Source organism: Aedes albopictus, chromosome 3 (assembly GCF_035046485.1).
Source record: "Aedes albopictus strain Foshan chromosome 3, AalbF5, whole genome shotgun sequence".
Taxonomy (NCBI): domain Eukaryota; kingdom Metazoa; phylum Arthropoda; class Insecta; order Diptera; family Culicidae; genus Aedes; species Aedes albopictus.
The window spans coordinates 235,013,997-235,037,667 of record NC_085138.1 but is presented as its reverse complement, the minus strand read 5'-3'; the positions used below and the strand labels follow the sequence as shown (position 1 = coordinate 235,037,667).

At 36.9% G+C, this 23,671-nt stretch overlaps 1 protein-coding gene across 1 annotated transcript in view; it reads right to left on the bottom strand.

Moving 5' to 3' along the window:
* LOC109432005 (uncharacterized) overlaps positions 1 to 23,671 on the bottom strand; it is a 189,070-nt gene that overhangs the window by 73,135 nt on the left and 92,264 nt on the right. The window contains exon 2 of the mRNA XM_029868400.2: positions 12,958 to 13,187. Coding sequence (XP_029724260.2) covers positions 12,958 to 13,187 — 230 coding nt within the window. The remainder of the gene's footprint in view (positions 1 to 12,957; positions 13,188 to 23,671) is intronic.

Sequence of the window (23,671 nt, the reverse complement as noted above, 5' to 3'; positions counted from 1 at the left end):
TCTTTTCTCTCGCGAAAACCATCCATTCTTCGGCTCGTGTTGAGCCAACTGAGCTATCGAATAAACAATTTTTAAGTGTGTTATTCTATTTTTAGAAAAAGTAAGTAACATAAAAAAATAGTTTCCAGAACGTTATAAAATTTTTGGATCCGAACGGGATTTGAACCAAGACACCTTCCATCGGTAGAAATCTGGCGCCTCTACCAATGAGGCCATCACGGCTCTTGAAGAGGGTGGTGATAGAAGCTTTACTGGTTCTACGTATTGCCAGTTTCGTCATTCAAATCCTTGTATGTCAGACGTACACGCGAGGGGTAGTATGACGTCACATTGGGCACGTTGACACATAAAAGACTTGATTTGTCGTGAGAGATTTTGTTTTAATCGATCACAATTATATCATATGCAGATATGATAACAACTTTAGATATACATAATTCAGTAACATATGTTCAAAATTTTATTTTATTTTAAGCAATTAAATCAAATCCATCACATAAGCGGTCATACATTAAGTATATTGTCACGTTTGGTGGAGGCAGGGAGGGTTGAAAATTTTGCAATTTTAGCGTTGCGTACTTAATCCTTCAGGACGCGCGTCGGTGGAAAAAGTACATCACCAGAAATCTCGCTCGTCGTATACGGCGTGAGCACGGTGCAGTTTCAGGATTAAACTGGCGCGCGTCCTGAAAGGTTAATGGATGCTCCCTAAGGTCGAAGTAAAATAGGCAGAATAAACAAATTCCATGATTGAATTGGGCAATATAGAGGGCGTTTTTTCATGATAATAGTTATTTAATTCCTCTTACTGTTTTGGTATTTTCTGTAATCGATCTCATGTTTTCGTGTGTAAAGACACGTCATTTGTGTAAAATTCAAGTCAAAAGTATTGGAAGTTCCATGTAACGGAAAAATTGGAGCATCACAAATAACTTATGAAAAGGGCCCATTTTTCACTTATTGAGAGAATCATGAAATTAACTTCCTAATATCTCTGAAACGGTTACTTTTAGGAAGATAATTATTAACGGCATTTCGATTCGAAATTTTTGGTGAAACCATATTCTGGCATTGAAACATATCTTTTTGTCGACCGAAAGCGATATTTAAATAAAACCCTCAAAATTACTATTAGAAAAGCTTTTTTTTGTAATGTTTGCTCCATATTTCATTTTGTCACCAGAACATCTGAGTTTCCTTCAAAATTATACACGGTAAAAGAATAACGTAATTTGAGAATTTGAGTTTTTGTGTTAAAATATGTTTTTTATGAGTAAAAAATGTTTTTTTTTCAGTGTTTATCTTTCACAAAGCCAATTGGTTTCCTTACCATTCCTTTTCAGACACTTTTTCTCTAATATGAATAGTTTCCGAGTTACAGTTTTTCAAGAACATTCATGTCAAAAACATACACGTATACTTCTCAAAAGTTACTCTAGAAACCAAACGATCATTTCTCACGTTACAACACAGAGTATAAGTTATGCTGAATACGTTAGCTAAGTTCGCGCAGATTTCGGCTTTCCCACAGTTTCGAAGTTACGCGTAGTTCATAAGAGAAGATTTTTCTTTCCTGTTAGCCTTTTTTTCCACCGGCCCTCCAATTTCTACTAAAGAACGCTACAAAGCGCTGCAACATTACAAAATAAACTGTATAAAAGCAGCTGTTTTGATGGTTGGATTTTTATTCGATTGGCACATCTTCCAACAACTATTCCGGATGTAGATTAGAGTGCAATAAAAGAATCCCCAAAAAATAGAAAACAGATATTGAACATACCTGTGAAGCATTTATTTCGCTGCTATATATCCAGCTTATAGTTTGTTTTGATAATAATGTTTACATCGACAAGTCATGCTGATATCCCAACAGTTTTTTTACTACAGCTTCTAGCTGTGGTAATATCGCATATCGATAGCTTTAAAACACTACTTGTTTGTGAATTTGGCAGATTAAAATAAATGATAACAAGTTCTGTTATATTTTTTTCATAACAAATATGACGCCATCCACTAATTACGTTACGCTCAAGGGAGAGGGGGAAGTACAATAGAGCGATACGGTCAATGCAAAAACTTTAGGACTTTCATACGTAAAAGCGTGTTGGAAGAGGTAGGGGTGTTAAAAAATGACGATTTTAGCGTTGCGTTATAAATGAATGCTACCCAGTACCCATGTTATACGTTTTGTTTTTGACCTTTTCTCTCGAGTGGTCAATATTACAAAAATGATCAAACTTTTTTGCGTCTAATCTAAATCTAACAAATTTAGAAATTATTTTGTTACAAAAATCATAGCAAATATTATAATAAATCTGTAACGAAATTATGTTATAGGCAATTATTCCAATACGCATAATGTAACAAATTTTGTTACATACCTGTTTGAATAATTAATATAAGTTTTGTTATAGTTTTGTTTTTTAAATAATAACAAATTTTGTTACAATTTTGTTATGGTCATTCAAATATGAGAATCCTTACAACATAATTATATCAAATTATGTTATTTCTAACGGTTGTTATAATTTTGTTAGTATCTTGTTAGGTGCTTCTGGTCGGGATGTTAAATTTGTTATCAATACCAATCAATGTTTGATCTTACTGTCTAGCTACAAAAGGTTTTCAAGACAACCAGTAGTATGGTGGCTGCATAGCATCATTAAAAGCGTCCTTTAGACAAAGTAGCATGTTTGTTGTTTCAATAAAACCCTTATATATAAGCATAACAGCTGAAAGGTTGTCACTTTGTTACTTGGGAGGTTCGGTGTTGGATATTGACATTTTTTTTCAAGAAAAAGGTCGGCGAATCTTGTCTGCTATTGTTTTGATCTTGTAATGTCTTAACGAGCTATTGTTGACCCCTTCTCCATACTAGATTTTGATATTATTGCTGATGTTTTACCTCTTATCTCAATCAAATCAATATCAGGTTTTGTTCTTCAGTAATTCAATTTATTAATAACTTAATATGTTATTCGATAGTTTTTCTCAACTACTCGGGTTGAAATCAAAAGCTACTTCCATAGTCGCCACAGTCCACAGCTTAATCTACAGAAGCTCCATTTACCTTTTTTACCTATCTATAAAATTCGTTTGCTGAATATCAGCAACCGCAAAGCATAAAATAAATGCATTGGGAGCTATCATAGTAGGATTGCCGTGAATTATAAGTGCAAAAGGTATTTCATAGATAATGATCAAGTGTTATAAGAAATTACGACCTGATAAACATGTTGTGTATTAACGCATTCTCTACATAGAAGTAACGTATTTGTAACATACTTGAGCGCAAAAGTTACAACTATGCACTGCTGATGTTTTACTTAACATCTTTAATTGAAGGAAACGATGACAAAAAAATCTTGAATCATCAACGTTAAATTTACGTTACTGTAGCTTGTAGTGAGGATGACAAGATTTATGGGTGGATTGAAATTCTCAAACATAGTTAAAATTTGATTTCAACACAAGATATTTGAATGCACCAATATGATACTTCACTAAAATATCATTTTTAAATTATATTTTCTAATATTTTTTTTCTGTATTACTTGGGTGGATGGAAGCAACTGCAGAACAAGTTGTGTGACAAAGAACTAACGATTTTATTTTAACTAGGCACTTAATGAATTATATTTTAATGTTTTGAAGGAGTTTCTATATTCTAAAAAAATATACAATCTTATGTTTTGTTCCACAAGCTTTTTTTTACAAGAAAGCTTATTCCACACTCACTAATTCTCGCTGAGATCGGCCCACTGTTTACATCTTGTCTTCAAAAATGTTTAAGATGGCGATTTTCTGAAAGTCCTCGCTAAAAAGTAAGGAAAATGCATTTGGTTACTCAAATTGATGGACCCCCCGTTAGTTAGAGCCACGACAATTTTTGCAGACCCCTCGGTTTTGGTCAAATGGTGGATGATTCAAACCGTGATAACTCGAAAGTTTCTACAAAAACCACCCCAAAATGAATTGTTGTTGAAAAGAGGAAAGATAGAGCTACTATTTACAATAATAAAAAGTTAGGTCGGCCATATTGATTTTGGCCGCCATATCGGATTTTTATACCAAAACATTTTTTCACCATGATGGCAACCATCGATTTTCAAAATTTTTGCATCAATTGAAAGCTGAGACATTTATACATAACATATCAAAAAAATAGAGATGTTTTTTTCTTCTTCCAAAAGTTATCTGCCGTTTTGTAAATCATACCACTGGGCCTGGTGCCGGCCGTTTACATAAATGCAGCGTTATTTCGCAGTGTTAACGAACACGAATTTAAAATCTGAACCCACTAATGGAAAGCTGAAGGTTTAAGCTTATCAAAACACTAAAAAAGTTATAAAAGCAATGCCCGAAACATTGGGAAACAGTCAAAAACGGAAACAAACCTCTGATTTACCCAAATTTTACGGCAGGTGCCTTTGTGTATACATGCAGGCGTAAACTCGGATGGCAGTTGCATGTCGTTGCCGGTGCGCATGGAAATGTATGGAGAAAACGTGGCTTAATTTACAAAACTGCAGATAACTTTTGATAGGAAAAAAAAAACATCTCTAATTTTTTTATATGTTATGCATAAATGTCTCAGCTTTCAATTGATTTGAAAATCGGTGGTTGCCATCATGGCGAAAAAAATGTTTTGTTATAAAAATCCAAGATGGCGGCTTAAATCAAGATGGCCGACCCAACTTTTTATTATTGTAAATAGAAGCTCTACCTTTCTTCTTTTCAACAACAATTCGTTTTGAGGGGTGGGGGGGTCCATCAATTTGAGTAACCAAATGCATTTTCCTTACTTTTTTAGCGAGGACTTCCAGAAAATCGTCACCTTAAACATTTTTGAAGACAAAGTGTAAATAGTGGGCCGGTCTCAGCGAGAGTTACCAAATCTCGACGCAAAAAGAAATTTTCTTCCATTACTTATTAGCAAGAAACATTACTTTCTTTGGAATAAATTGTGCGTTGCAAGTCGCATATAGACATTATAGCCTTAAGTTTCAATTGAAATCAAAAATCTTATCATAAATGCAAAGGTCGCAACTAAGCTCCATACCTTTTCAAAGTATACTTTCACACGCCAATGCAGCCCGAAAATGTCGTGACCACCATCAAGAGTTCAGCTGTGTCACGAACATAAAAATCCGAAGGAAGCAAAGACGCTTCCGGAATGGGTACCATACTCAAAGTAGAGTCGTGACGAGTTACACGATCGAATAAATAATTTACAGTCAATTGCACATAAATCTGCTTTACGAGCCCGAACGGCTACACCATACATGCAGTCGGAGAAAGATTTCTGCACTGGAAAGTACTGGTGAAAGAGTACCGAAAAAATCGCCATCAGATGGATTGTCAACAGCATGGTTGGTTGCACTGTTCAAAAAGGTGTCTGAGTTCACCAACGCAACGAGTGAAGTGACAAATCTGAGTGACAAATTTTTACACGTTTATTTACAGCTTGATGGATAGTGCGGAACGGAAACGTGAATTGCGATGCTGCGTCACGCTAAAAACTGTTTGCACATCATATGTGCTAAAATCTTTTCAATTGAATTCCATGCAGTTAAAAGGTAAATTAATAATAAAATCAATAATTTAAATTAAGGCAAACTAACAATATTTATAATCTTGTACCGACTTTTCGAACCCTCTAAGCAGAATACCCTCTTCGAATGAGTGTTATCAGTTTTGTACCTTTTAATTCAGCCGTGCCAGCCGCTCTTGGGTGTGGGTAACAGTAACTGCTGAAAAATTGCAAGTGCCTGGGCTGGGATCGAACCCATGATCATCCACTTATGAAGTGAACGCGTGACGACTACGCCTCGGGCCCCGGCCGCGGATCGTTTTGTCCTGCTTAAATATTTGTCTCCTTGGGTACCTATAGATAGTTAATGATTATGTTGCAAAGAAAACTCTCAGCTAATAAATAACGGAGCTATTACAGAAAACTAAGATGGAAAGCCGGTTTTGACAGTTGCGATGTTATGAAAAAAAAAAAAATAGGATGATCGGTGCTTTAAATTTTAGTATAAATCCATCAAAAGTTGTGAAAAAATTATTATGCTTAACCAAGTAAAATGCTAAATTAGGCTTAAATTCTCATAGAAATGGCCAGTATCATGTGAGATAATAATAAAAAATGACTGCTGCAGAAGCTGTTTTGCGTAAACTATTTCAAGTGTGTGAGTATCACTGTAAGGATTGGTTGAAACTCGACTCGAAACAGTCACAGTGCAACGAGATTCGTATTAGTTCTTATCATCAATGTAGTATGAAAGGTATCACTTTTATATCTGATTTGTTCTAGTGAGTTTTAAGTTAACGATAGTTCTACACGTAACTGGTATAACGGTTGTATCAATAAATACATACGATATGCCACAAGGCTTTTTGGCGAATTTAATCACATTTTTTGCCTTTCTCGTACACTAAGTGTACTGGAAAGGCTATATGTTCACTCCAAAAATGACTTTTTGATAGAAGGCCCGGAGGGTCGAGTAACATATACCAATCAACTCAGCTCGACGAATTGAGGTGATGTCTGTGTGTGTGTATGTATGTATGTGTGTGTGTATGTGTGTGTACAAAAAAAACTCACATCACTTTTTGGCAGTAAACCTCAACCGATTTTAATGACCAATGGTTCATTCGACGCGGAATCTGGTTCCATTGTTTCCTATTGAAAATGGTTCGGATCGATCCAGCCGTTCCGGAGTTATGGCCATTTAGGTGTTCCGGATCGGTACCCCAGGAAGGGGCCAGATATGAAAACGCTACAAACACATTCATGCGACACATCAAACCACGGCACTTTCGAAAACATGATGAACGGTAAACAGGAAAATAGTCTCGGGCCATATCTGAACCGGTAGTATTCCGGAACCGGTTCCGGGTGACCCGCCGGAAGTGGCCAAATATGAAAGTGAACCAAACCCTTCATGCGACACATCAAACAGCGGATTTTTCGATAACCTGATAAACAGTAGGCAGGAAAACATTCTCAGACCATATCCGAACCGGTAGTATTCCGGAACCGGTTCTGGGTGTTCCGCCGGAAGTGGCTAAATATGAAAGTGAACCAAACCCATGCATGCGATGCATCAAATAGCGGCTTTTTCGATCGCCTGATGAACAGTAGGCAGGAAAATATTCTCGGACCATATCTGAACCGGTAGTATTCCGGAACCGGTTCCAGGTTACCCGCCGGATGTGGCCAAATATGAATGTGAACCAAAGCAATACATGCGACACATCAAACAGCGGATTTTTCGATAACCTGATTAACAGTAGACAGGAAAACAATCTCAGACCATATCTGAACCGGTAGTATTCCAGAACCGGTTCTGAGTGTTCCGCCGGAATTGGCTTAATATGAAAGTGAACCAAACCCATGCATGCGATACATCAAACAGCGGCTTTTTCGATAGCCTGATGAACAGTAGGCAGGGAATTATTCTCGGACCATATCCGAACCGGTAGTGTGCCGGAACCGGTTCTGGATGTTCCGCCGGAAGTGTTTAAATATGAAAGTGAACCAAACCCTTGCATGCGATACAACAAACAGCGGCTTTTTCGATAGCCTCATGAACAGTGAGCAGGGAAACATTCTCAGACCATATCGGAAGCGGTAGTGTTACTGAACCGGTTCCAGATGTCACGCCGGAAGTAGCCAAGTATAAAAGTAACCAACCCCTTACATGCGACGCATCAAATGGCAAGCTCTTTAGGCAACCTGATAAACGGTTAATAAAAGAGAATAGTTTCAGATCATATTTGGATCAACCGATAGAGTTCCGGAACCGGTTCCGGGTGTCCCGCTGGAAGTGGTCAAATGTAGTAGATAACAAAACCCATGCCTGCGGCACATTAAATAGCGGCTTTTTAAATAACGTGATGAACGATTAGGGTAATTCGCTAATTGTTGAACACTACCCAAATGTTGAACAGTTTCTGAATATTTTATTATAAATCTCACTTAAGTAATTTTCATCCAACATAAACGTATGATGTAGATGCATATACATGTGGGTCACGATATTGCTCTAATTAAGTTACAAAATTATACATATTTTTGTCAAAAAAATTGATTGAAAATTTTGTACCGCTGATGACACGAAAACTGCACAATTCTTAAGATTAATTTTAAGAAATTGCTGTTACGAACTAAGCTTTGCGGGCAAATCGACCACAAATATCAAAGGCACACCATAGTTACAAGAACTGGAAGGATGTCACTAACAGTTTAACATAGTTTAAAATCACATTTTCATTGTAATTTAATTTGAAAAAAATATTTTTCTTATCACACTATCATTATGCATCCATGATCCAATTGTTGAACACTGGCATAACCTACGATGTTATCATGACTGCTAGATATTTTTTTTTTCAGTTTACCTAACCGTTCATTTCGTGGGGTTTCAAAGGCGTTCCAGGGATGTTCTAGGGGTGTTCCAGTTGGCTTCAGAAAGATTCCAGTGGTTTTCAATGGGTTTCAAGGGCGTTTCAGAGGTGTTCAAGAGAAATTCAGAGTGTTAGGGGGTCCCAGGAGTATTTGACGGCGTCCCAGGAGGCTCAGGAGCAATCCAAGGGTTTTCAAGGGATTTCAGGGTCTTTCCATGAGTGTTCTTGGGGATTGAGTGGGTCCCATGGGTTTCCAGAAGAGTTTCAGGGGCTTTAAAAGGCGTACTTTTCTTCTGTCGTTTTCGCTTCTAATCAAATCTTTTCAGCCATTTTTGCATCTAGTCATCTTTAAACCGATTTCAGTCCACTAGAGCTCTCTTCGAATGTGCGATTCTTTGTCATTTGAATGAATTGTCACTAGTTCAGAGTAGCTGGGCACAAAACACAAAAAAAAACCGGAAAAAATCCGCCAGGGTGAAAAAATATCGGATGTCGGGTCAAAGTCGGGTCAATTTTTATCAAATGTTGGACCACTGTTGGACCCACATCGGGTAACTGTCGTGTCTATGTTGGGTTTGGTGGCCAAAATAAAAACAGGTGAATGATAGGTTGATGTCGGGTTATACGTCATCAATTACGAACAAAGCTTCAACCGTTCAACAATTGGCGAGAACCGTCCAACATTAGGATGAGCTAGCTTAAGGAAGCGTTCAACATTTGGGTTACAGACTTCCCATACAAATGTTCTATTTTCTCTTAGAAAATGGAATTTAAGGGAATACAAATTCAATGGGCAGTATAAGGGATAAGTAGATCTAGACGTTCACTGGATATTTTTCAACTAAAGTGGAATTATGCACGGAAAAACAAACGAAAACCGTTCAACAATTGGCGAATTACCCTAGTCAGAAAATAGACTCAGACCACAACGAAGATCTTTATAAAGGCTACCGATAGTGTTCCAGAACCGATCTAGGGTGTCCAGCCGGAAGTGGTCAAATGCCAAAAAGAACCAAACCTATGCATGCGACACATCGAACCGCGGCCTTTTTTTAAACCATGAGGAACGATTAGCAAGAAAATAGGCTCAGACCAAATTAGAGGCTACCGATAGTGATGCAAAACCAGCATTGGGTGCTTCCTAGGCAGGGATTGGCGGCATTGTGCGAGAGACAATCGCAGCACTAGCTCTACGGTGCAGGGAGTAATGCACGGTGCTTGGGACTGTGCTTGTCTCCAAAACGAAAAAAATCACTTAATAAATTAATTGAAGAGTTTGTGTTTTCGGCAAAGTTGTCAAGCTTGTCAAGGGTTGACAAATGATGGGTCGTTTGATTCGAAATTTTTCCAATCATGCGTAGTATCAAGCCAAGTGCAAAGCACGGAGACAAGCACCGAGAGAGTGCATACGACAGAACGAAGGAGACAGGAGAGCTCCAGCGCGCGGCAAAGTAAGCGAGCAACACACAACCGATTGCGCGTACTCCTCTCCTTCTAGTTTGTTGTGCTGTCTCGTAGCAGCGTGTGCGGCACGCAAAGAGTTTTGAGTCGCATCTTATCCCTGTTCCTAGGGTGCTTCGCATGAACTTCAAAAATGAACAAAGTCAATGCAAGCGATAAATATGTGTAAGAAAACAAAATCTTGACTGAACTAAGGCCACATACATACAGACGTCTTACCCTACTCACTCTCCATCGTCCTTGTTTTCAACGGTTGAAACAAATATTAATCGTTGTTTCTCGTTTGACGTCTACTCACTTCCAACATCAAGCCGCAGTAAAACGCAACCTGATTAGCATTTGGCGATTATTTTTTCGTAGCGATGAATATAATAGCAAAATGTTACAAATGATATGTCTGTTTGTCTGTACTAAAGCAATCTCATCAAATCACTGAGGTGTAAAAATATATAGTAGGATAGGTCAACGTTATATGAGAAAATTATCGCATCAACCCCGGAGAAAGTTTTTTCAATCCCCTTTTCCGTCTAAAACTACTGGGAATTTTTCTATGGGATTTAGTATGGGCAATTTCACTTGCTTGCATTTTTTGTCAAATTTTACATGAATTTTGTAACCTATGATAATAAAATAATAGCCTAAAGTGTGAAGAAAAAACTATGTCGAAGACCGTAAAGCAGGGCTGTCCAACATACGGCCCGCGGAATCGATGAATGAAACTTGGCCCAAGGATTGAAATATTTGAAGATATTTCATATTTAAATAAAATTTAATATTAAAAATAAACTCGAAATAGGTAGAGTGTTTTGTTAAATATTTTCAAAGATTAAAAAATTTAAATTCATAAATTTAATAATTTTAAACTTGAAAGGTACAGCCAAATTTGAAGCAGAATTTCAGCAAAATTTACTGAATTTCAGAAAAACGTTGCTGCTGAACAGCAGAGTTTACTGAACGAATCAGGGAAGTTTGCTGAATTTCAGCAAATTGTTTGCTGCAACCTGCAATTCGGCAAAATTCAAAAAAAAGTGATCAGGGTGATTTTTGCAAAAAAACAAGAATTTTTGCTCACATTTTTATGACCCAAATGATGTCAGTGTTGTGATTTGCCGTGAGAACGGGTAATCGGATGTACAAAATTTCACTGTTGCATTCGTGCTTTCGAAATTTGATGTCGAAATTTAATGTCTGGCCCGTCGACTGGTATGGAGTATCACTTGTGACCCGCGGCCACGAAAGATTGGGCAGGCCTAAAGTCATCTGTGATTGTGAAAGACGTTATATCCTGGCTTGTAGGGTAGGTAATCAAAATTTGAACCAAATTGCGGCTTTCTGAAGCAGTGCAATTTTTAAGTGATTTTTTCTCCCACATGGAAATAATTTACTATGGCAAAGTCGTATGTACATGAAAGCTACGGGTTTAAGCTGTTAAATGGTAAAAAGTTTGTATTTGCACCGAATTTCATTGAAATATTTGAGTTTTCATCAACAATGATTTTAATCTTAATTTGAACCATCGTAATCATAATTTGAACCAATTTTAATCTTAATTTGAACTACTGGCGGCAGCAGCTCGAGCAACTCACAAAACAGCCAATTCCATGCTAAACAATGAAAAATCACATGAACCTGCTAATTCTCATACCTATTTTTCATTAGGCAGTGGAATCTCAACTCCGAATGTTCGAAATTCTTTAGGAATTTGGAAACTAAATTTGGATTTTTTCATCCCCCAAGAGTAAACAAAGCAACCACTAGCGCAATCTACAGGCCAACACTAGAAGCTCACCCCCGTTTACTAGTTCAAATTTAGATTACAAATGGTTCAATTTAAGATAACATTCTCCTAGTAAGAATCACTTAAACTTGATAATTTTATGACAAATAATGCGGAATGTTATTCGGTTGGTCGATTCTACGATAAATAAGCTTTCATTTGACGTGTTCACATATTGCGTGTGATACAATGCATGAGCTGTACGAGTGCACCGAAAATGTGCTTTCTCTTGGGGGAAATGGGTGAAATCACAGTGATTTTTCAATTGCCTGTTTTCCATGACAAAAACGCTTTTTTCAATGCATTTAAAGCCCATGTTATCAGGTTATATTACGGAAATCTGTTTAACATATTTTTCGGGACAATATTTGCCTGAATAGTACGTCGTTTTAATGAATTTTGAAATGGTTCAAATTAAGATTACAATTTGACTAGTTCAAAGCTTGATTTCTTACCCTAATTATCGTCTTGATGTTGATCGGTCTTCAGTGATAGTGAAGGTGCTCAAGCAGTCAACTGAAAATTCTGATATTTTTCAGCCCAGTCTATACGTTTAACGTAACGTCGGAATATGTTCAATAATTAAATTTCCCAATTTTATTAAAATTATTGCTTTTCTAAATAAGCTATTCTCAGGATTCAGGAACAGTTCGCATTACGTCGACGGAAAGATCATGCTTCAGAATGATGGCCCTAGCACATAAACTAGCTAAACAAACAATAGTAGAAGATTCCAAAAACAGGGACCGAATTCTAAACCGCCCGATAGGTATACCTATCCTATAGGAGATTGTGCGCTTCACGACGGTTTCAAACCGGACGGACTCAATAAATACCAAAACTTCCGTATGACATTTTTGAGTTAGGCAAGGCCATCTTGACTAGGAAACCTTGACCGATTGAACCGTTGAAAAGGTGTATAGATCGAAGCGTCGGAAAAAATCATAAACTAGTGTTTATCAAAATCATCCCAGTCGTATCCCAACCAAGGAAAGATCATGAGTACATGTTCGACGAGAAAGGCACTATCACCACTAGGTGGATTAATCTGGGTTTTTCTCATTTGATCTTTCTATTTTCTTAAACTTGTAATTAAGTCTTTTGAATTCAGTAACTTGTGCGGAATAAATTGAAAACATTTATGTGGATAAATCTCCTGTATCGAGTTTTCTCTACAACTCGTACCGAGTGCACAATGGACCATGACAAAGAGTATCCGCCAGAGCTCACCGGAAATGGATCTGCGTGATTTCACCTCTTCGCCTTCGCCTTCTACGTAAAAGCTGTAGCTAGTGCTCAATCCTTACCTGCAGATAGCCGCCCTCACAATGCGTCGCATTGAGAAGGTTGCCGACTTTGAACTTTTTGAAATTCAACCGCATGACGAAATCTCGCGGCGCCCCACGGAAGCTGCGGAATCGATACCAGCAGGTCAGGGGCCGGTTTCGGTTGGTGTTGGTCACCTCCGGCGAGGCCACATCCTCGTAGATGTCGACCGTTTTGTTGCAGTGGTCCTTGCTGGTGTCGGTGTTACCGCCTGGAAAAGGGAGGGAAAGAAAAGCCATCAATTAGTGAATTAGTTCCACCGGAGACTGCCCGGAGGCTGCAATCGGCTTTCAGTTTGAATTGTGCTGTTTGCATAGAATGTGGGGGGTTTCTAGCAGCAATGAGTAAAATGGATATCGAAGGGAGCGAAATTGGCAATAAATCAAATGGCTTCAAATTGGGTAAACGACCGTAAATTAAAGTCGGCGAGGGAGCAATCGTTTAATTAGCTTTATCAAAGCGAAGGGGCTTGCCGAAATATATAATGTTTACGGAAATCTTCCCATTGAATTTGAAATATTTAAAAGTATCGAAAGATTTGTAACAGTACTGATTTATATTGATTTTTATTCAATTTTCGTTTACAGACTTTTGAGTTTGTTTGAAGTGGAATTCGATCCCAGGTCCATGGCTGCGCTTTCACCTTCATATCAAGCCTTCTTCAAACTGGTAAAAGTCTTGCAACCACCGCGTAAATAACAAAGAGACCCGTTCCTCCTGATGGGGTGAGCGGCTTTATCATCGTCATATACATATGTTCCATATGAATGTATGGCCAATATAATTATAGACAACACCAAGAAACTATCAGATGATTAGATCAGATTTGTGTATCTTGGAGAAACACTTATTCCACTACTGGCCTCCGATGTCCCTCTCAGCTCCAATCAGGAGCCAATCTAAGCATGCTGGCAAACATACTGACCGCAGCTTCGTGGCAATGATATCAAATATTACTATGATTTATGAGCCTCTGGCATGTGCTTTCACTCTCTGTGTTGATCCTTCTGCGGTATTCATGTGTACACTCGAAGAAAAATAAAAACAGTTTCTCGTTCTTTTCTGTTGTTTCATTTTTTTTTAAGTGATGAAAAAATTCAAATTGAGAAAGTAGTAATTGATAACATCATCGACACAGAAATTTCCAAAGCAGGTTTTTCGTTTCAAACCTTAATGTTTGATACGAAAATGTATTCACTGTATTCCTTCCTCCATTTGGGATGGAGAATCACGGACATAAAAAGATTTAAAGGCACAAATCTGACGAACGAAGCATCGAACCATGCCGCACTTGTTTATCCTGGCTTTGCTCACTTGCAAAAAGTGGCAGCTTTTCCAAATCAAGAGCATTTGTTTACGAATTTTCGAGTTTGGTGCTCTTGAAAACTTGAGTAGGGGACCAAGTCGGCCATTGTGGCAGCCATGTTTGTAATCTCTGAAGTTTCTCCTTCAATAAATTCGAATACGCTACCAAATTGAATTTATTACCCATCTGTAATTCGGATTTTCAAAGTATGACTTCTGGTACGAGTAAAGATTGTAACCGATGATTAGTTGGGACAAGCCATATATATAGTACACTGACTGACAGCATTCTCCAGGCGCTTTATAAAAATCGGTCAATTTAAATCGACTTGGGTATGCACCGCACATCTAACCCAGACAACGTTTAACCACGTGAAACGGGTGTTTGATGTGGCAATTCTAATAGGAAAATCCTCTCTCAAAATCTCTCGATCGGATGATCGATTGTTCTCATGTAAACTGTAAAACACGTGATTAAAAGGGACTCGATAGAGACAACCTACTGACATGCAAGCCTCTTGCAATTTGGTGCTCGCCAGTGATAGTTCGTGAAGAAAGTGCTCTATCAAGTTTAAGTTCAAAGAAATATTCAATGCACAATACTGCTAAGATTAAAAGCGTAAGTGGTACAGATATGCAAAGCTGGGTAGTTATGCTAATTTTATCAGTTTTATAGTAAACAACAGAAACCAAAAGAATTCCAATTCGAGCAAGAGTGAATCTCTGAACCTTGCAGTGAAGTTGAGGTAAATTTTCTAAAAGTGATCTTAAGAGTATTTTCTAATTAGAATCATGTGTCGTTCGAAGGATAAACCTTCGAACGAAGGTTTCGGGGCAGGATCAGAGGACATCCTTGCGGCGCTGAGGCCGCGGACATCCCGTAACCTCGCCAATCCAGCTTAAACCGGAGCAACCATCGTAGTTGCAAACCACGTGGCAAACGGTAGTTCCAATTGCTGATACCTTCCTCCGGTTTTCGACCGGGTATTGAGCGCTACCACAGCCAAGCAAAAACTCACGGAGTAGCCGACAGCATTCCCTACTGCCAGTTTTCATCTTCGGCCCCTGGCCGGGCATACCCTGCGCCGATTCAACGAGTTGCATCGGCCAATAAGGGCTCCCTCGATTCCCACCACCCACCGCGAGTGAAAAGTAGGGGAAAACACAACGCAATTACAAAAAAGTGTTTTGTGAGCCATCTGATATACATTACGTTCACAGTGGCTGATTTCGTCATTTTAGCGCACTTAATTAAAAAATTTTTTACTATGAAGTTTAGCGTCATGGTGTCTTCGAGAAAGTTTTTCACTATAATAAGGAGCTTCTTTTGAACTTCTGTGAAAAATGATCAATCCCCCTAAAGGTGAGATAGAAAATTTATTTTTTGAATTTTTCAAGCACTGTGAATTAGTAAGAAAATAGAAATAGATGCGGAGTTTTTATGTAACGTACTTCATGAATGATCCAGAGTACACCACAAACCTTTTCTGTGTGTTCATACACTAACAATAACAATAAAAGTGCAAGCTGACATAAACTGTCAAATAAATACGTTGAAAATATAAATAAATCCCATATAAGAGTAACATAAATGGATGTAAGTTTCTATACAAAAACCATCTTACAGTCTCTTACAGTTTGATGATTTTGGCTTTCTAAGAGAGACAATTACTTGTACTTTCACATGCGTAAAAGGAAATTTGCATATAATTGCCTATAGCTAAGTTATATATGCTTGAAATATGGTCCAAAAAACTATAAAAACCGGTATAACTATTTTAATTTTGGAATTAGCAGTATGTCATGTTCAGCAATGTTGTGTGTTTTATCATTATCTATAACTTTGTACAACTTGAGAAAAATTTAGAATCAATTTTTAGAAAGTTATTGAGCAAAAACCTTTTTTCAAGGGGCTGATTATAGAAAACGTAACGTATCTTGAAAAGTAACGGAGTTACAAACTTGGTGTCTTCGGCAAAGTTGCTCCAAACAACATTTTCTACAACTTTTGTAAAGACACCAACCACGTATCTTGGAAAGTTCAAAAAATACATTATTTATCTCACTTTTAGGGGGATTGATCATTTTTCACAGAAGTTCAAAAAAAGCTCCTTATTATAGTGAAAAGCTTTCTCGACCACACCATGACGCTAAACTGCAAAGTAAAAAAGTTATTAATTAAGCGCGCTAAAATGACGAAATCAGCCACTGTGGCGATGTTAAGAGGCGATTTTTGAGAGGCAGTTTTTTCATCGAATCTTAATACACATCTAAAAAAGTCGATATTTTTCTGCAAAATCTGTCACAGTTGACATAAAAACCTTCAAAACTTCATTAAATATATTCACACAATTGATTTACGTCAAAAGTTCTTCCATTGAAACAGAATTGTGCGGTATTCAGCGGTTGAAGGACGTGAATCCCATAGTAATCAACTATCCCCCAGATTACGGTGTCTAAAAGTGTTCCAATAGGTTTAATGAGACTTAATGGGGTTTCGAAGAACTTCAGATGGCTTCCTCGCATTTTTAGGAGGGTTTTTAAGGGTTTCATGAGAGCTTCAGAGGACTTTCAGAGGAGTTTCAAGGAATTTCAAGAGAGTTTCATTCAGGGTATTTCGGAGAGCTTCAGGAAGATACCGGTGAATACGAAGTGGGTTCCTAGGGGTTTACGAGAAGTTTAGGTGAATCACAGTAGTGACAAAGAATGTATTGCCCTTTTCCGGCTATACCAGCTGACCAGTATGTCTTGTGGCTTAGTTGGTTAGTGCGCCGAACTAGATATACGGAGTCGTGGGTTCGAATCCCACCAAATCAAGCGGTATTTATTTTATAAATTTTTTTCTCAATTTGTCAATTAAACGTAAAGCCTGTATCCGCAATAATCGGGACACAGAAATACAGCTGTAACTCTGCAATAGATACATTAAAATTTATCAATAACATCTTTAGATGTGTTCATTTCATCTACAAAATTTCACGTGAATCGGTGCAGTACTTTATGTTGTAGCAATGAAAGAAAAGAATGTGCCCCATTGAATTTTATACAGCCCCTAGTTTTGCTTGTCAGCGCTGTAACTTTTGAATTTGGCAAAGGAAATGGCTGAAGTTTTGAAAACAAATCTCTCAATCTACATTTGTTGCATGGGCAAAATTTAAAAAAAAATCAATGTACCGTGGGGAGCCCTAATTTCGCGCGGGTCCAAATTTCGCTCACTGATTACATTTAGAGAACATAATCATAGAACTAACCGTTGCATTGTCCAAATTTTACTTTAGATAGTATAGTTAAAGTGAAATTGGGACAATTGCACAACTGTTTTTATGATTATGATGTCTAAATATGATCAGTGAGCGAAATTTGGACCCGCGCGAAATTAGGGTACCCCACGGTACTATCAACAATTGTATAGTCGAAACATATATTGGGACTGAACGTGATTTTTTAGCCCTTCACCCGGGTAGAGAAATAGTTATTATGCAATGATTTTTTTTCATATTGCAACTCATTTGAGTTGCATAATGTTCATAATTCAACTCAAATGAGTTGCATTATGAACATTATGCAATTATTTTTCATTATGCAACTCATTTTTGTTGCATTATGAACCAGTTCGGAAAAGTTTGCCATTATGATACCAAAATGAGTTACATAAAATAGAAATTATGATACTGAATTGCATAAAATAACTAACGAAGATCAAATTTTACCATTAAAAATGAATAGCTGAATGACAAAATTTGTTATTGATTCGTTGGGAATAAGAGCTAAAAGAATTAAAATAATAACAGACTTTGTATCGGAAAATAACTCAATAATAACTAATTTTGTCCTTATAAGAACAAACCAAAGACAAAATATTTCAGAATGGAGAATAACTGAATAAGTTATTATCGAGTTATTGAGAACAAAATAAGAACATAATAAGTTATGTCAAATAAGATCATCATAATTGTAAATTTTGTTCTTATGATTGAAAAAAAAAACTGTATTGTAAGTTCTGAAATGCTGAATTCTGAAATTCTGAAACCAAGGACAAGGTTTATCTTATAATCATAAAGTAAGTAATTATTTACTTTTTTCTGGAACAAAGTGAGTTATTATTTTTTGTTCTTTTAGCTTTTATTTCCAACAAACCAATAACAAAATTTGCTCTTCATCAATATTCTATTTAAAATAAAATAAATACTAAATAACTCAGTTATGATTGCAAAATATGCAATTAGGATGTTATTTTACTTAGGATGCTCAGAATAACTTATTTTGCTATAATTGCATATTTTGTTATTAATCAGTTATTTATTGTTATTCATTAATATCTCAGAAATAACAAATTTTACAATGATAAGATTTTTTGTTCTTAGCGAGTTATTTAGTGTTATCCATAAATAACATAAGAACGATAAAATGAGATATGATGGCAAAATTTGTTATTATTTTAACCTTGATTTGTTCTTCGCCTCTACCCGGGTAGACAGCAATAAGTCAACACCATTTATTGTTTCGATTATACTATTGAAAGTACCATACTAATAATCATCAAATTTTCCAAGCATAATACATATACACATAACCAACTACATTCTGTGAAAATTTCATAAAAATTGGCAGAGAAATTCTAAAGTTATGAATAGGCAAACATCGCACATGAAAAACACAAAACATTTTTACTAACACTCACCCCTAGCGATACCAGTAGCTTTCAAACCAATTGATCAAAGTTGATGAAATTTTGCAAGAAAGTGTCTCAATTAGTATCATAACTGCTAACGAAATTTCATTATTATCATCACAGAACTTTGAACCATCTATTGTGCGAATGAAAATTGGTTATGATTGTACAAAATGCTTAAAACCACGTCAGTTTGTTTTTCATCCATAGTTAAAAGTTATGCATCGATTTTTATGAAATTTGGCACAAATAATAATAAGCATACACCAAAGAGTTCTCAGTCAATTATTGGACCAATTTCATCAATTCATTACAGAGCTACTGCCGTACTTCTGTGTCCCGATTATTGCGGATACAGGCTTTACTTTGCCCAAAAATACTTCAAGTTTTTACGCCAATCACAGAGGTGTTTGAAAGGGGGTTTCGTGGCATTTCGGAGGATTTATGGGGGCTTCAAGCCAGCTTCAGGGGACTTTCAAGATATATCAAGGCGTTTCAGGGGATTTCAGGAGCTTTCATGGGTTTTCTACGGGCTTCAGGAAAAATGTATTTTCGCAATTTTATGGGTTGTACTGTAAATTCACTAATCTACAGATGGTTGTTGTGATAATTTCATGTAACAATTGGATCGTCAGTTTATATTATTTTAAACAAGGTTCATACTTTTTTCTGGGTGTAGCTAAAAGGACCAGCCGATTTTGTCACTTTCCACCGTTGCTGTTTGCGTTGGGGGCCCCATATGGTTTGACGCGCTGTCCTTTGCTTCGGTAAACATTTATTTATGATTCCCGGGATTATTGTCGTTCGTTTATTCATGCAGTCCTGCGGCTATTTGCAGGGCTACTATGTGCGATGTGTTAGGTACCGAATGACTGGTGTCAGAGTTTGCATGTGTTTGGAAACTTGCGTGCGTATATGAATTTGAGCTGTCGTTGCGCTGTCACGTTGAAGGCTTTGTACGATGAGATTTCTGATGCTTTTTCCAACGTGAACGCCAGTTAAGTTTGGTTTCTATTTGATGTACCCATTTTCATACTACACAAATCGAGGGTTTAAGCACTGTTTGTTTTGCTTCTTATGTTAGTTGGAAGTTGTGCTTGTTTTAATAGAATACTTAGGGGTACTGGCACTTTGACTTTATCAAAAAATAATAGATAAGCCTAATTCCATGTTAACCAACCTATTAACCAGTCTATTAAAGCTAGTCGTATTTGTGTTGAGAAAGTAGTACATATTTCCACTGTAGATCTTTCACAATTGAGATGGTCTTATGATTTTAATAAATTCAATTGTTTGGCTTATTGAATTTCTTGATATTTGGTAATAAGTGCGACTTGCTTTCACGATTTCGTAAAAAAGTCTTCAGACTGCGAAAAATGAAACACTCGTCATCAATAAACAAGTTGCTGTAATCCAGGCATGAACAAATCCCGTCATTGCACCCGCATAAGTAGCCAGACGGCACGCTGGCTTGTTCTATGAAAATTGAAAATCCTTTTCAATTGCAGCTCTCCTGCTCTCCTATGCCTTTACGACAAACAATCTTCGCACATATGCCAAATAATGTCTAGTACAGATGTTCATCGTTATTTTCCTTCTCAACGGTGGCGGGCGGGCGAAATTGATCGTTGACAGCTTTTCAAAACCCTTATCCAAATGGAAAGAATGTGTAACTCGATTCTGCTCCTGCTTGGAGTTATGCTACACACGGTGGCGGCCTGTTGGTTCGACCTTCGCTTTTACTGTGGAGGACGCCTTTTTATAGGCGGGAAAAGCCGACATCTAAGGTAGGTAAAGGTAATGTATTTTTTACAACCTTTATCAAAATGTCTGTCCTTTATCCTGACACTGCAAAATTTCATTCAAAATTCTATTAGGTACATTTGCTATTTTTTGCTCAATCTTGAGGACATCTTCAAGCTTAACAATTTTCTGAAAATGTTGTGTGCTGAAGCATGGAGTTAAAATTTCAATATTGGATATGCTGATTCTACATCACAGTAGTGGTATGAGGACGCTTCAATTCGATTAGAAATGCGTAGGCTTTCCGTCATAATCAACTGAAAGCATTTCTCGAACGGATGTTACGGTGCTTAAAGCCTGTATCCGCAATAATCGGGACACAGAAATACAGCTGTAACTCTGCAATAGATACAATAAAATTGCTCAAATTTTGTCTAATAACATCTTAAGATGTGTTCATTTCACCTACAAAATTTCATGTAAAAATTTTCGAAAGAGTAAAATGTGCGCCATTAAAATTTGTACAGCCCCTTGTTTTGCTTGTCAGCGCTGTAACTTTTGAATTTGGCAATGGAAATGGCTAAAATTTTGAACACAAACCTCTCAATATACATTTGTTGAATAGGCAAAATTTCAAAAAAATCTAATGCACTATCAGCAATGTTATAGTCGAAACATGTATTGAGACTGAACGTGATTTCGGCCCTTCAGACAGCAATTAGTCAGCACCCTTTATTGTTTCGATTGCACTATTGAAAGTACTATACCAATAATCATCAAATTTTGCAGGCATAATACATACATAATACATACATACATAATCAACTAGCTTCTGTGAAAATTTCATGAAAATTGACAGAGAAATTCAAAAATTATGAAAAGGCAAAAATCGCACATGAAAACCAGGAAAAAATTTCACTAACACTCACCCCCATCAACACCAGTAGCTTTCAAACCAATCCATCAAAGTTGATGAAATTTTGCAAGAAAGTGTCTCTATAAGTGTCATAACTGCTAACGAAATTTCATAATTATCACCACAGAACTTTGCACTGTAGCGTAAAAGAACCATCTAGTGCGCGAATGAAAATTGGTCATGATTGTACAAAATGCTTAAAACCACGTCTGTTTGTTTTTCATCCACAGTTAAAAGTATTGCATCGATTTTTATGAAATTTGGCACAAATAATAAACATACATCAAAGAGTTCTCAGTCAATTATTTGGCCAAATTTACCGATTCATTTCAAAGCTACTGACAAACTTCTGTGTCCCGATTATTGCGGATACAGGCTTTACTGCAAATCGTAGCTGTCAGAGGATGGAACATGTTGTGTGGCTCATACTAGGAATGTCTGATTCTAACACGGCTTCATGAAACCAGAGCTTACCACAAGTTTGTGGGGTACCCGCTTATGGCAATAAGTTAGTTCAGCCTGCCTCTATATATGTTTTGCAAGCGGTGAGTTGGTCATGGTGGCGCTAGTTCGTGGTGAGAAGCACGTCGCCAGCATTTTCACAGTTTTGTGTGCACTGCCGTGGGTGATTGCGGTATCGTTTTGCTGCGAATTAATTGTAGTAATGTTTGAGCGAGCAGCGCATATAATCTGTTGAAATTTGGGCAGTACCCCACAATATTTGCAGAAAATTCATGACAGTCATTTCTTTAGATTAGAATTGTAACATTTAGGTTAAAACCGAAGTTGGTCCATATGGAAAATTTATTGTAGCTGTAAAGAGCAAGACTTTGAAAAAATCAGCGTTATTCATCATAGTGAATTAATCTTCTCCTTTTTAATTCTCATCACTGAGTTTACCATTTTTTTTTTCAAAATCGAAATTCGATGGTGAAAACTCGGTGTAGCTTCAATTCTGCTTTAGTCAAGTGACATACAATAGATAATGCTCACATGACTGGCGATGGATTATATCCGTCTTTTTTGGTTGATTTCCATTAGGTTATCGTGACGAACACGTTCATTGAATAGCAGGTACACTCATTGCACAATTATGGGTCACTCAAGGAGGAACAACCATTTCATAATATGAATCGTTTTTCATACAAAAATAACAATTTCATTATTTTTATTTTATATTCTCTTCATTGAAACTCTTTTTTATTGTTTTCTATAAAAATCTGCTTGTAAAATTCACTTTAGGCGGTGAAAATTACTGAAATGTTGGTGAATAATGAAAACCACAATAATTGGTCAAAATTGGCTGTGTAACAATTAAGGGTCAATTTGTTGCCTATTATGGGTCACTTAAGAGTAATCGGCTCAACAATAATGTTTTGTCTATTTTTTCAATGAATCATCACTTATTCTCGACAGATCAACTATAGTAGAATCTAAAACTGGTCTCAAACCTCTTAACGAAGCGTGTTTTCACGATTTGGAATCAATTTTTCAAAATTGGGACAAATTCTCCAAAACAACCACCGATTAACGCCTAAAATACGTACGTATAGTGACACAAAACAAATCAACTTATGTGCGAAAAATAATAATAGCTAACAAAAGCTTGCAATTAATTAGTATTTATCTATTAAAGTGGAAAGTGACTAATAATTGTGTGTGACCCATAATTGTGCAATGAGTGTACATCGGGGCAAGTTGAAATGGTTTCAAAAAAGTTGAATTTGCCTAAAAAATCAAATTGACCTGAAAACTTCAAAGTTGTTGTTGTTAATTTGCGGCATTGCAGCCAGAATGCGAATCAAGACCGTAAAAACAAGCAAGGAAACGGGAGTTAGAAACACTATGCGGCGCTACTAAATCTTTCAGTCCAAAATTCTACAATTAAAAGATGACAGCACACACAGCAAAACAAAATTCTGGCCGGAAAATCTAATCGGAAGTTATGAAATCCGGTCATTAGTGTAGCTAATATTCAATTGAAATAAACAAAAATACGGTGACGATGGGTATTATCGGCAGGTTTGTTCTCTTCGTCATGGGTTTTTTTTGGTCCGAA